The following is a 14,375-nucleotide window of genomic DNA, read 5'->3' as shown; positions in this document are numbered from 1 at the left end:
GGAAGCTGAGGGCCTGGCCAAGGCAAGGGTCCAGCTGCCTGATGTCCCCTCTGGCTCAGGCTTGGCACTAGGTGGGACGGTGGGAATGCACAGCTCATCCCTTTCCATGAAAACACCATGGATCCACATGCCTTTTACACAACTGGCTTTTAATTACACTGCGTGAGGAAAGGCCTCTCCTCGTGCCAAGACTCCCCAGTACAGCTACCCAGGGAGCTGGCTGGCCCATCAAGTCCTCAGTAGGTTTAGTGGTTCCCCCTCACCCTTTTCCCTTGCTTGGAAGCTCCTCCTGGTCAGTCCACATCATCCCTGCAGCCCTCAGTGTCCTTGCTTTGCAGAGACCTACTTGCAGACATCTCTGTCCTTCCCTTCCACACCCTCTTTGCCTGCTCAGTCCCATGGGAATCCCCATTTGGCCTCCTGCAGCACCAGGCAGAGAGGAGGCAGGGCAAGAGTCATCGGTTAATAACTGTTCTAACCTCAATATAAATAGAAAAATACAACCAAATAAAGAATTGGCTAGCTAAGAGATCCAATCCATGGGGATGCCTGCAACGTGCTAGTGCAGAGTTCAGAGAGAGTGCTTGGTCCAGTGCTTGCTACTGTAGACATCCAGAAGCCTGTCCTGGCACCTGCAGCCATCCCACCTTCCTGCAGCACCACGGCTCTGTGCAGCTGTGCCCAAGGCTGCTGGCTCAATGGGAATGGTTGAGGAGTCTGATTTATTGCTGCTAAGTGGTAAAGCCATTCTCTTCTGTGGAATGAGGATGTGCTTCGCTCTTACTTTTTGTGGAGGAATTTCATTTTGCTGCCTGAAGAGACAGAGAAAAGAAAATGGACTCTCCACAGCAACAGGCAAAACAAGGTCATTTCCCACCACCTCTGTCCTGTGCAGTGCTGCTATCCCTGGCTCCTTGTCCAGAGCCAGCTGCTCTGCAAAGCTGGAAGCAGGGGCCTGCAGAGCTCTGCCCATTCCCTGGGAGCAGTGCTGCAGGCTGAGACCCTGCAAGCTCCCAGGCACACCCTCCAGAGCCCATTTGTCCAGGGCACACCAGCCCCTCAGGCACTGCTGCTCTTAAATGGCCAAGAACAGACAAGAGGACCAGGGATGTGATCTTTAGACCTGATCAAACTCAGCCACAGTTTCTGATGTCTTATCAAAGACTTCCCACCTCAGTCTGGAGCTCTTAGTTAGTTCCCCTTACAGTGAAAAATAGATTGACTCTTAGAATACCCCTGGGCAGTTCCCACTGCTGATCCCTAAGGGCAAACCTGAAGGCAATGAAATCTCTGTCAATGCCCCCATCAGGACCTGCATCCACCATGCCCAAGTCCCTGGCTGCTCCACTGCCTCCTCAGACCCACCTGTCTCCTTTAGAAGACATGGATACAGCTCATGGCCCAACCTTTGGTTCTCCACCAGCCTCCAGACAGTGACTAACCAGGGCCACAGTCAACAGTGTGCCAGCACAGGGATACATGGCCAGGCACTGGATGCCACACTTAGTCACCAGCTCTGTCACTCCTGGGCAGCAAGGCAACAAGGCAACAAGAAGCCCAGCCCTTGGGAAGCCAAGGGTTTTGCTGGTTCCTTACCTAGGCCTTTGAGGAACCTATTGACTCCACTCTGCTCCCCACTGGGAAGTGTTTCCAGGTACTCCTGAGCCCGTACCTCAAACAGACCTGCAGAAAGACAGAAATCAACAGCTTTTATTCTGTGTCTCTATAAATCCAAGTAGGAATGCCCACCTGAAAATGTACTGTCTCAGCTTACCCACACATTATTGCACAGGAGAGAGAACAACTCACCCCACCTCCTCCATCAGCTGAGGCCAGATTTGGTACAGAAGCTTTGGTCTGCCCCCTCCCTCCCCACTCAAGGGAAGCTGCTGTACCTCACTCAGGGTACAGAATGTACCTCCCTTCATTCTGCTACGAACACAGCTAGGCCCAGGGAGTGACATCATCTGGGGAGTCATCGTGCAGAATTTACCTCTTTTACTCAGCCACCTATTCAAGCATTCCCTGCTTATTAATGCTCATCGGGAAGCTGCTAAGCCAGCACCAGTAGCAGCAGGGATAAGAAATTTCAGCTGCCAGTAGAGCCCTTGGGACTGTGGGATAACAGGAGCGAAGGGGAGGGTGGGAAGGAGATGAGCATCCAAGCTTTCTACTAGACAAAAGAACCATGACCAGTCCAGCTCATTTTTCCGCCAGACACAGGAAGAAGGCATGAGGGACTGCAAGAATAAATGTCATTCCAGCAGTGGAACTCAGCGTGGAATGGAAGGGGCACACGTGGAGGACACTGCAAGGGTGAAAGATGCCTGCAATACCAACCCCATCCAGAAACCAGCAGATTCCCTTCTGGTGCTCCTGTACAGACACTGCAGCCTCCAGGCATGGAGTTGGGCATGCAGGTGGTGGCTGGGGAGCATCTCCCTGCTCTCACAGGAGCAGCAGCAGCCTGGAGCCCCTCACCTCTGACCCCCTGCTTCCGCAGCTCCCGCTCCTGAATGAAGCCCCCAAACATCTGGGTCTCCATGAAGACCTCCAGGAAGCGGCGGAGGCTCTTGGAAGAGACGGATTTGCGGAAGGCCTCGCGCTGCAGGGCCCGCTCCTCGCGCTCCGTGGGCGTCAGGAACAGGGAGTAATGGCCCACAATCTCCACAAAGAAACGGACAAAGGCCTCGGACACCACCTCGTTCAAAGGGCTGGTTTCTAAAGGAAAAATAAAGAGGCAGTGCTCAGGACAGTGCTGTAAGAATGTTCTAGGAAAATCACTGGGTAAAAATTCCCTGGTTTTTCCCTGTATTTTTTCAGATCCATCCTGAGAAGAAAAAGCTGCTCAAGAGAGCATCCTAGGAAGTGCTTGTCATGGATGTAGACCAAATTGCTACTATGAAAGACACGAAGCTTTATTTTGGTGCTCACTTTACTCTGGTGGGATGGGGGAGAGAATCAGAAAAGTAAAAGTGAGAAAACTTATGGGCTAAGATAAAAAGAGTTTAATGGATGAATAGAAAACTGCATGCAAGCAAAGCAAAATAATTGTTTTACTCAGCAGCTCCCATGGGCAGGCAGGTGTTCAGCCCTGCCCAGGAAAGCAGGGCTCCAGCACATACACCTTGGGAAGACAAAATATCCTATTTCCAAATGTCTCCCCCCTCCTTCTTCTTCTCACAGCTTTATATGCTAAGCATGACTCTATGAGCATGATTCCATGTGGAACCCATTGGGTTTTTTTGGGTCAGCTGTCTCTGTCCCCTCCCCACTCCTTGTGCACCCTTAGCCCACTGACTGGTGGGTTGGGATGAGAAGCAGAAAGGTGTTGGCTCAGTCTGAGCTCTGCTCAGCAACAGCTAAAACATCCCTGTATTATCAACACCATTTCTAGCACAAATCCAAAACACAGCCCCACACCAGCTATGGAGAAAATTAACTCTGTCCTAGCCAAAACCAGCACATTCCCCAGGCTCCTCTGCACCAAGGAGATGCCCATACTGTCCCCAAGAGAGCTGTCCCAGCCCAGTCACCATAAGCCACATGGTCACTGCTGAGTCTGCAGCTCTGCAGGTGACTGTCCCCTGGAGGAGCCTGCATCACTCAGGGCCAGCATGAAAGCCTATGAAACCCCTCTGAAAGGGAGTACAGGTGCTCCCTGGAATTCTAAGGGAAGCATGACGAGAGCTGGGAAGAGAGAAGTGCTGTTGGCCTTCACACAGAGAACTGTCCCTGTGTGCTGGAATACATCATATGGCTTAACCAAAATCCTGATCTACCTCCAACACCTGTGGTGTTAAATTCAGTACAAGCCCAGTTCTCTTCTAAGAAAAGACAGACAAGAAAGGGGCAGGAAAAGACACGGTTTTCAGCTGAAAGGCACTGTGCTTTACCCTGCTTGCCATTGACAGGGCCCTCCTCCTTGTCGCTCGCCAGCTCATTCCTCTGCTCCAAAATGTGCTCTAGGGCAGCCTGCAGCTTGCGGGGCAGGATGGAGTCCTCATCTTCCATCTGTAAGACAGAGCCACCTCCTCAGGGACTGGGGCTGGGACAAAAACATCTCCTACCCTGTTCCCAGCACAGCAGGGGGAGCACTAGAAATGACCTGTGAGGAGAGGCGTAACTGTAATACATTTGGCACATTCCCAGCACCACCCAGCGCAGTACTATCAAAAAGCACAAGAGCAAGGAGAAAGGGGGTGTGTTTTCCTAAATATTCCCCTTTTCTGGAGGAATTTTACATGTCTGACCCTGGAGGTTACTGGGCAGGGCTCACCCCTGGCCTCACCATCTGCCCACGAGCACTGGCCCCACCACAAAGAGGAGGAGTGTGAACAATGCTGGCACATGGCCAGGTGAGCAGAGCCTCTGCTCAGGCACCAAACCTCTTACACAGGCATAAGGAATTCCCAGGGAGCATGGGAGCCAAGGAACTGCCAGTGACTGTGCAGAGCTCCTACCAGCCCTGGCTGAGTTGGCTGATTCAGCTGAAGCCTTCAGAAGAGAGGTGCAAGGTAAAGCATTACCCCAGAGCTGAGGCAGCTGGCAGGCGAGGGCTGTGGGAGCGCTTGGCCTTCTCCCACACGCTGCTCCCTGCAGCAGGAGGAGCACTCATGCCATCTGAGTGAGGGGGAGCAGCAGGAGGAGCACTCAGCCCATCTGAGTGAGGGGGAGCAGCAGGAGGAGCACTCAGCCCATCTGAGTGAGGGGGAGCAGCAGGAGGAGCACTCAGCCCATCTGAGTGAGGGGGAGCAGCAGGAGGAGCACTCAGCCCATCTGAGTGAGGGGGAGCAGCGGGAGGAGCACTCAGCCCCTCTGAGTCAAGGGGAGCAGCAGGAGGAGCACTCAGCCCATCTGAGTGAGGGGGAGCAGCAGGAGGAGCACTCAGCCCCTCTGAGTCACGGGGCTGAGACCCTGCACAGACCCACGCTGCCAGCGCTGCTCAGCGATCTGCCAGAAAGCTCTGGGAAAAAAGAGCCTCGTGGGCCAGGAGTATGTTTGCTCATTTATCCTCTTCCCTTCCTCCTCCCCCTCCCACTCCTCCTTCCACAACAAAGGGAAGTGAAAATCAGCAGGCAATATTGCCTGCAGAGCAACACACAGGCTCCCATGGGCCACCTTCCTGCCTCTAACCCATCCAGTGCAAGGACTGGATTGAGGAACCCCAAGCTCCTGAGGCAGTAAGGATTTCAAAAAGCCATCAAGGCTCCCCTCCCACTCAGGGCAGAGGCAGAGTATGTGGTGGGAGATGAACTGACAGACACAGGCTGCAAGAACCCACACTGCCTCCCAGCAGACAGTGCTGAACCAAAGCTTTCCAGCTCTGTCCTCTGCCTTACAGGATGACATTTGAGGATCTATAGTGCCCAAGTGCCACCATTTTCCCCTCTAAAAAAAAAAGAGAAAGAGGTAATGCCCAATGATTTAGGCCTCAACAACTGTGGTTTGGGATGCAAATGTTACATATATACACAGCAACCCCTGTAATGCTGCCCACTGCAAGCCCTGCCTCAGTTTTTGAGTGGGGAGAAATTGATCCACCCAGGCAGGTCAGCAAACACAGATGGAGGTAAGTTATGGAGGAAAAAGGGGAGAAAAGGATGCGAATTAGCTCTGCTCACCTGTCTCAGAAACCGATTATTTACAAGGTCAACAACGAGGACCTAAGAAGGAAAGAGCAAGAATCAAAAGGGGAAGTAATTATTTCCACCATCAGAGTTTATCCTAATCTGTAACTGCTCTGGAGGAAACACTTCCCTGCTCCTCCTACCCTCCACTGCAGCTGGAAGAGGCACCCAGCATGACCCAGGAGCACAGCACGTGTTGTGGCTTCCTAGGGATGCCACTGCAAACCACAGCCCAGCTTGGACAGCAGGAGCTGTGCTCCAGGCCTGGGCCTCTGCTCCTTTACCACCCAGCAGGGTCAGAGCTTCATCCTTTCTCCCCATGTGCTGCACTGCTGGGGGAGGCAGAGATCAGATTCAGCCTTGCTGTGCTCACCCTTGTGCCTCAGGAATCCAATTCTTAATTATTTATTGCTATTGTGAGGCACCTGTGTTAACCTGAGGGGCAGCTGTCCTGGCCAGGCTGCAGCAATCACACTGAAGACTGACAGGATTTGCATGCAGCTCCTAGACAGCACCATGCAGAAACCAATATAAATTGTAATAAAACCATCTCCTACCCACAGCAGCCCCACAGTGGGAGATTCCAGCCCCCTGCCTTCCCAAGCTGTGGCCAAGGCAGAGCACAGACCTTTGTCTGCCTGGGGGAGCACCCAGCTCTGCCCTCACCCCACACTCATGGCAGCCAGAGGATGAGAGCTCTGCTCCCTGGCACTGCCAGCTGATAGAAAACAGCTCAGCCCACAGGGAAGAACCTCGAGTTCAGCAGGGTGGGGATGCCGGACTCACTCAGAGTGGGGGTGCAGGACCCACAGTGGGGATGCAGGACTCACAGTGAGGATGCAGGACTCACACAGTGGGGATGCAGGACTCACAGTGGGGATGCAGGACTCACAGTGGGGATGCAGGACTCACAGTGGGGATGCAGGAATCACAGTGAGGATGCAGGACTCACTCACAGTGGGATGAGGACTCACAGTGGGGATGCAGGACTCACTCCCAGTGGGGATGCAGGACTCACTCATAGAGGGGATGCAGGACTCACACAGTGGGGATGCAGGACTCACTCATAGAGGGGATGCAGGACTCACTCCCAGTGGGGATGCAGGACTCACTCCCAGTGGGTGGGGATGCAGGACTCACTCCCAGTGGGGATGCAGGACTCACTCCCAGTGGGGATGCAGGACTCACACAGTGGGGATGCAGGACTCACTCATAGAGGGGATGCAGGACTCACTCCCAGTGGGGATGCAGGACTCACTCCCAGTGGGATGAGGACTCACAGTGGGGATGCAGGACTGACTCCCAGTGGGATGAGGACTCACCTCCTCCACGGGCAGCTCCTTCAGGCGGGGCAGGGAGCTGGAGAGCAGGCCGATGAGGAAGGGGGTGGGCGAGCACACGATGTCGATCATGGAGGGCGGCAGCACGGGGATGTAGGTGTGCTGCCAGGTGAACGGGTACAGCAGGGCCACCGTGGCATGGCAACACTTGGACAGAGTGCTGGAAGACAAAACACAACCAAGGGCAATGGCTGGTCAGTCAAGGAATCAGGGGTGCTTCCTAGAAATCAACTGCTCCCTGACTGATCTCTCTAATTACTGAGGGCTTTCCCACATTTCTGACCTCATTTTTCAGCTTCAGAAGCAATGATTTCTGAAAGATGACCCCAGCCCATGCTCCTACGAGAAGAGATGGGTTCCACTGAATCAGGGATCTGCTGCTCCAGTGTCCTGATGGAAAATATCAGACAAACACTGCATCTTCTATGCCACTGCCTCTCCTTAGAGAAATGAGTTCATTTAGCCACAGCTCTCTGGCAGGAGTCAGGCAGGATATCCAGCTAGCCATGGCAGAGCTTGCCACAGGGCACCAGTTATTAATGTCTTCTGAGTCTGGAAGCATTTTTATGTGTCAAGAGAGGGGGAAGGCTAGCTGCTGTAAATCCTGTATATATAACATCATTTGGTTTTACCAGCATCCAGGAAGGGAGAGGAAGGAGGCTGGTGCAGCATGCAGGAACCACGTGGATAGAGAAGGATGCCCAGCTGGCTCCCGTTAGACTCCATGGCAGAATTTACATTCAGCAAGCTGGGTATATTGCTGACTTGAGAGGGAAGGGGTTTGATGTGTGTGGATTTGAGCTTGCTCTGAAAAGTGCAGCCTGCTTTCCCTCCCCACTCCAGTTAAGTTTGGTGGATGTGCACCCCTGTGCTGTGTCACTAGGGCATGCTGAGCAGAGTGACATGGCTGGGGACAGCTGGCTGGCTTCCATCACGTAAGCTCAGGTTAGCAGAACAAAATTGTGGCTGCTGGGACATCAGTGTGACAAAGTATGCAGTAATCAGGCAACAAACAGTGCTAAACACATGACACTTTTTGGAGATGAGGGGATTCCAGGGGAGAGGCTGGAATCTGCTCAACCTGAAAATTTCATCCGGGACTGCGACAGGTAGAGAACTGGCACTTGGGAAAGATGTGTGTTCTGAGAAAGTCTCTTCACAAAATGGGGACAGTGTCCTCTCTCTTCACTCCCAGAGGACTGTCTTTTTTAAGGGGATACTCTGTAAAAACAGATGAACACCCTCCAAAGGCTCTGTTACAGAGTGGTAGCTTTAAATGGGCAAAAACCTTCAGTTCCACATCATTTTTTGGGAAGGTGTGAGTGTATCCCCTCCCTGCATTGACTCCTCCAGGCTGCCCCTCTGCTGCTGCTCTCCAGCTGTGCGTGCCATCATCAGCTTGCCCACACCTTGCCATGTCTATCACAAATGCAACGTAGATAATGAATCTGAGAGAAGGAAAATTAAAATAATGAGAAAACAAGGAGCTACACGAAACAGAAATATTAAAAAAAAAACAGAAAAAAGAGGGAATAATATCAAAGTAGATGATTTTTGTTGTATCTTTCATACAAGCTAATCTTGAAAGGAACTGCAACGAAAGTGAATATGTCATCTTAGAAGTGCACTCCAAGCTAATGAAATCCTTTAAAAACCATCTCCTTCAAAGCTGTGCCACTCATACATTTCAGGTCATGTTAGCAGATACAAAAGCAGAGGCTTCTCTTCCTCTCCATTACTGCAGAGCATATTTTCCACTCCTCGATTTCTGACTGATAATAGACCTGGTAATAGCAGCAGCAGCACAGTGAAAGCTGAAAGAACTGCACCTTTCATCACTTGTGCACAGCAGTGGGGCATTATCACCACCCACCGTTCCTCTTCTTTGAGCAGAAGGTGAATGTGGAAGTGTTAGAAGTTTTACATTTGTCACCAATCCTCTATTTTGAAGGTGTATCCAAATTTTCTGCCTAAACATGGGACCTGAATTTACAGACAGCATGTGAAAACCCACAGAAAACATCTCTGAGTGCAGGTAGCTCCAGAGAGGAGCAATGAGCAGCTGAAGTACGTGGTTATTTATGGATGGTGAGATATTATGGCAAGCTGTCTCCTGCTATATTTATGGTGCCTTGTTCTTGCCTCAGCCCAGTGAGCACACATGGTACGTGAGAGATCGAGGGGGAGGAGAGATGGCCCAGCTCCAGAGAGTGCAAGTCAAAGGCAGAGCTGTGTTAAGTCTGAAATTGCACACACCAGGCAGTGGGAAGTAAAGATAACTTCCCCTTCCACCCTTCCATCTGTGCATGACTCAACGCCTCCAGGGTGAAACCCAGTGATCTCTGCTCCCAAACATTTCTCACTGTGGAAGACCCTTCCAGGGAATAATACTGGTAGGGTTGAGGTCTGTGAGCCTCCCTTGTAGGCAGAGCAGTTCAGGGATGCACAGAGGAGGTATCACTGAGGTACCTTTTGCACATGTCAGACTTGCTCTGCAGTAGTCTCAGGGAGCTGCAGGTTGCCAGGAGCCCAGGAGAACCGTGCCCATCTAGGGTGACTCAAGCCTAAGATCTCTTTCTCTTGCATTTGGCACTGCAGCATGCACTAAGGGACTGCTGATTCACACCAGGCTGATGAGCCTTGCAAAAGAATCCAGCTTGATAAATCCCTTTTATGCCACCTGTGAGACTCTTCAGGCAGCAGCCACATGACTGCAGTGTGCTGTGTGTCAGGAGCCACCCGGAGGCCACACAGGTTCAGGCCAGCTGCTCAAACGGGACACAGGCACCACTTCCTAAGGCTTTTGGTTTCATGAGTAACCTTGAAAATGCTGCAGGTCTTTGAAGAAGGCTGTCAAGATGCTGAGCACATTTTCAGGGGTTCATTCAGCCTTCTGCAGGGAACAGGTTGAGCTGAGATGTCAAGGCTAGTACAGAGGCTCAAAAGTACTGAGCACACAAGAAGCCTCAGACCTCTCCCTAAAGGGCTGATTGGGGTGGGACTGACACACAGATCTCCCTGGGTAGGCATTCCCCTGGTCAGAGCAATGATACTGCAGCAACCTGTGACACTTGTTTGCTTGAACAGACCTTCCCAGCACCCAGCACAAAGCCAGCACCCTGTGGAGCTGCTGCTTCTTGGCAGTCACCTTGAACACAGGTGGCCGATACAGACAGCTGAAATCCTTCTTCTTCTCCTAGGAAAACCTGCTCCAAGACTAGCTTGACTTGCTCCAAAAGACACCTTGACAAGTTGCAACAGCTTCTACAAAGGGACACTGGCTGCTCAGGCTGGTTGCTTTCCACTCCAAAAGCAAGCATAAGTGATAAAAAGCCTCCAAAGCTGACTCCCTTTTTGGGTTTAGGATCTGCATGATTTCTGAAACACACAAATGAATCAAACATCCTGCTGTAGTTTAATGCCAGGAAGTCCTGTGGTCCCTGCACTAACCAAACTGCTCAAGATATGCTGGCATTTGGCAATTTAAGACTATTTGAATATGTATATTTTATTTTTTTTTAATAAGCTCTGCCACAGTAGGATTTGTTTTACAAACACCTTCAGATTTCTGACACTGTGTCACATCTGGAGTTACTTATGATGGATCACAGTTCTGGTTTGCAACATTTAGCAGGCACAGCAGCTTCCAAGCATTGTCCCATGACTTCACACAGCACTGCTGCAAATCCCACCAGGAGGATGCCAAGTTCCACCAGCTCTCTGGGGACCCTCACTGACTCCCACAACACGGCAGGTTTGTGCAGGTGAAGAAATTATTATTAAGATGATCTGAAGAGACAACACTATTATCAAACTTCATTCTTGGGTTTCTTCTTCTCCCTAACCACAGGGCAAAAAGGGAAAAACCTGCTAGGCTGATATTCACAGTCCCAGATTTGTTTTTGTAGCACATGGTAGAGGGTTCTTCCTGATGATTAATTACCTTTTGCTGGGGATGACCACATTTAAAGTGTCTACTCTAATTCTTGCAGATCTGCCTTTGATAACAATGACCACTTTGTGTTGTTGATACAGCTGTGGTTTCTGGCAGAGACAGAGGCAATTGCTTGAGTTGGTCAGATCCACAACAAGCTTTTGAGATCTGGAAAAAGGAGGCTTTCATTTTAAGCCTTTGCAAGCTTTTCTTTTTAAAAGCCTTCTGAATCACAAGATCTCCTGCTCAGGCCATTAAAAACTGCCCAGCTTGAGGTACCTTGTGACATCAGGTGATTTTAGCTGAAAGATGCCTTCTAAAAGGTTGTTTGGCAGTGCCTGGAGCTGCCTGCCAGGCAACATCCCTTTGAAACAAAAGCAGCTCTCATGTTGCAGTGTCTGACCCATGCCACTGTCTCCACTGGCCAGGGACTAAAGTTAACATTGCAGGAATGAACAAAAGCTGGGGGAAGACTGCACAACAGAGTTTTAACAAAGTAATTTTCCTGGGTTGTGAGGCAATGTATACTCCAGTATCCATAGTGACAGGGAAAAAAACCCACCCAAAAACTAATAAACCAAATTCTTTCCTTTTCCGCTGCCAAGCTATGGATTGACAGGTATTTAAACACTCAATGCTCATTCTAAAGATGGAAAAGACAAAGTATTTCACTTGCTGTACACTTGTTAGATGCATTTTTTTGGCTCAGCTTGAAAACATTTCACAGTTCTTGCAGTATTTGGCAGGAGACCTTTCAGCTTTCTTTTCCCACAGACTGATTTTATAGCAATTAAAGGATGTAAATAAATTGTACACATCATTTCTCTGTCCCTCACACCCAGATACACCTTTTCAAACTTGGACAGATTGTTATTAATAGTACCCACATGAAGAGCCCCAAAGATTAATGATAAATGTAATTTATTGTACATCTTTCACTGTGTCACCTGCACTCTTCCCATTAATCCATCTCAGCTGGATTATTTCTAGCATTCCTAACCTCTGAGCACTTTCCAACAGCTGCTTTTATAGTTTTTTTCCTTCTCTTCAGCTATTTCCAAAAAGTGTTTCTTATCTTTCCTCTCAAACTGGCATTTTCACTCCTAAAGTGAATGCTACTTAACTTGAGTTCAATGTGTTCCTGTCCCAGGAAAAATATAATTTGGACAGAAGATCCTGTATCTCCAATATCATCAGCTTTCAAAACATGGAAGGTCCACCTATGAGTAGAAGAGACTGTTCACCTCAGGAAAGGCTCACAATGCCAGTCCATTCAAGTCACTGAACTGGATTAAAATACAACAGTTACTTAATTTTGAGGGATATTTTCTTTGTTTTCTGTATTTCACATCTTTACAGCCCTTTGGGATAATTTCCAAGCTTTTGCTCCACAAAAACAAGCCAGAGAAACTTCATATTTTGTAAGAGGAAAAGAAAAAGACTCTCCTGAAATTGCTCAGAGTAAGGTCTTCTCAGAAATATCAACTATTAAAAGTCTCATAGAGAGCTGGCAAATCTATGGTAAATATTTGAATCTGAGCCCTGTGGTCTAACAGATCCTGGATCTTTTAAACATGACAATTCTTTTTTCACAGGAAAAAAACCCAAAAAGCTGTTTATGAGATGTTCAGAGATTCTAGAAGCTATGATTCTATAGCTCTCTCCCACTCTTTTAAAGGCCAGTACAGCTGGACTCATTGCTAAGGACCCTAGATATGCTGCCAAAAGATACAGAGGTGGGAAAGGAACACCAAAACCCATCAAGGTGCCTTCATTTACAGATATCATACCCCATGCTCAGAATACACAGTGTTGTGCTGTCATGTAAAGATGTGATAGGAAAAGATTTGCTAAAAAATGTTCATTCTAAAGTGATGTCCCAAGCCCCCCCATCAAAAAGTTCCCTGCCATTTCCTGATACCACCCAGCTCTCTTGTAGAGATTACAATGTCAATCTGTGTCCTTAAAAAATTTTCTCAGAATGTAAAATTTATCCTACAAAAGAAAAGAAAAATATTTGAGAGCCTGTGATCATAGATGATGTCATGAATCATATATGTTACATAGAGATGTAGTGTTTGGATGAGTTCTCTCACTTTCAATACAAATCTAAATGCTCTGCATGAAATGTGTGGTTTAAGTATCCAGAATACCAAGTTTCTACACACATAACATATCAGGAATTATAAAGAGGCAAATTTTCCCCTTTCTGAACCAAGACATCTGCCAGCAGCCAGTGCTACAGCTTCCCTCTCTGAGCCTTCCTATTCCTGTGATGAGACTGTCTGAGCTCTGCCCACAGAGAGCCCAGGATCCATGCAGAATGAATTTCCCCCCTTCATTTTCCTCTAGAAGGGGCCTCTCCATTCTGTGCCCCAGTGCTCAGTCCCAGAGCTGCAGGCTGCTGCCTGGAAGTTGTGAAAACAGACAGCTTAGGGGCATTGTACACTCCTGAAACCTGAGCGTGCTCCTCAGTGTCATTACTCATCCAGGCAGCTTTTCTTTCCCCAGCCCTGTCGAACTTTCCTCCCTGAATCCTCAAGTGCTTCAAGGGCTGGAGAGCTGCCAGCCACCAGCTGCACAAGATCTTAAAGAAACCCAGACCCATTTTCATCCTTTAGGAGAGCAAACAAATATATTTTTAAAAGAGCAAATTGAGCAGATTCAAAATAGAAGGGGGAACTCCTCTGTCTCAATTCCCCTCCTCATTTCCCCATTTCGCTGCATCCTTTGTTTTCATCCCCATGAGAAAAAAGAAGTATTTAGAAACCAATATGAAAATACAAGCAGAAAAATCAAGAAGATTTTGTGACATCAGAGAACTCAGAAGGGACAGTGATCTCTGCAAACCCAGCACAGCTCAGCAGGGAACAGTGCAGCATGATGAAGCAAAGGGAGGGGTTTTGCTTCCTTAGCACCAGGGATCTGAAATTATCTAGAGGAAGTGGAATTTGGTTCTCCTTGGGGACGAGAAGCAGTACTTTTTGCAAGCTGCAAAATGAAATTATGGTTCATGGCCTGAGTTCCCAATTCCTGGGAAGAACAGCCCTATTCACATCGTTACGAGGTTGAAAAGGGCAGAGAAGAAAAAGAACAAAGCAGAGAGATCTGTGACTGCAGCCTTTCCAGCCTCCCTTCCCTGCCAGCATTTTCTTTAGGGGAATGCAAGAAGGTACCTGAGCTTGTCTGCAATGAAGATCACCCTCCTTTCCAGCAGCAAGGAGGCAAAGACTCTGCTCAGGTGCCGCACGCTCAGGGAGGTGAACAAGGACTCGAAATCAACGTGCTCCAGCCTGGAGTCGAGGGGCCGCCGCAGCTCGATGACCTGGGGGGACACAAAGAGCACAGGTGAGCTCCTGGTGCCACCCAGAGCGTGCCAAGCAAGGACCCAGCAGGTATTTTCACAGCCAGAGCCCTCACTGATGGCTGGTGAGCACCACAGAGCAGCAAGTCCTCAACCACAGTCCTTCC

The 14,375-nt window shown here is 49.3% G+C and overlaps 1 protein-coding gene across 2 annotated transcripts in view; it reads right to left on the bottom strand.

The window, feature by feature from the left end:
- Positions 1–128: 128 nt before the first annotated feature.
- DENND2A (DENN domain containing 2A) overlaps positions 129–14,375 on the bottom strand; it is a 57,681-nt gene continuing 43,434 nt past the window's right edge. For both annotated transcript variants that reach the window (XM_063154121.1, XM_063154122.1), the window contains exons 14-20: positions 14,081–14,229; positions 6,953–7,130; positions 5,625–5,666; positions 3,897–4,014; positions 2,482–2,721; positions 1,597–1,683; positions 129–812 (exon numbers count right to left, since the gene is read on the bottom strand). In XM_063154121.1, the coding sequence (XP_063010191.1) occupies positions 781–812; positions 1,597–1,683; positions 2,482–2,721; positions 3,897–4,014; positions 5,625–5,666; positions 6,953–7,130; positions 14,081–14,229 (846 nt within the window). In that variant the 3' untranslated portion in view covers positions 129–780. The remainder of the gene's footprint in view (positions 813–1,596; positions 1,684–2,481; positions 2,722–3,896; positions 4,015–5,624; positions 5,667–6,952; positions 7,131–14,080; positions 14,230–14,375) is intronic.

This window comes from Melospiza melodia, chromosome 4 (genome assembly GCF_035770615.1).
Source record: "Melospiza melodia melodia isolate bMelMel2 chromosome 4, bMelMel2.pri, whole genome shotgun sequence".
Classification (NCBI taxonomy): Eukaryota; Metazoa; Chordata; class Aves; order Passeriformes; family Passerellidae; genus Melospiza; species Melospiza melodia.
This window is presented reverse-complemented; position numbering and strand designations above follow the sequence as displayed.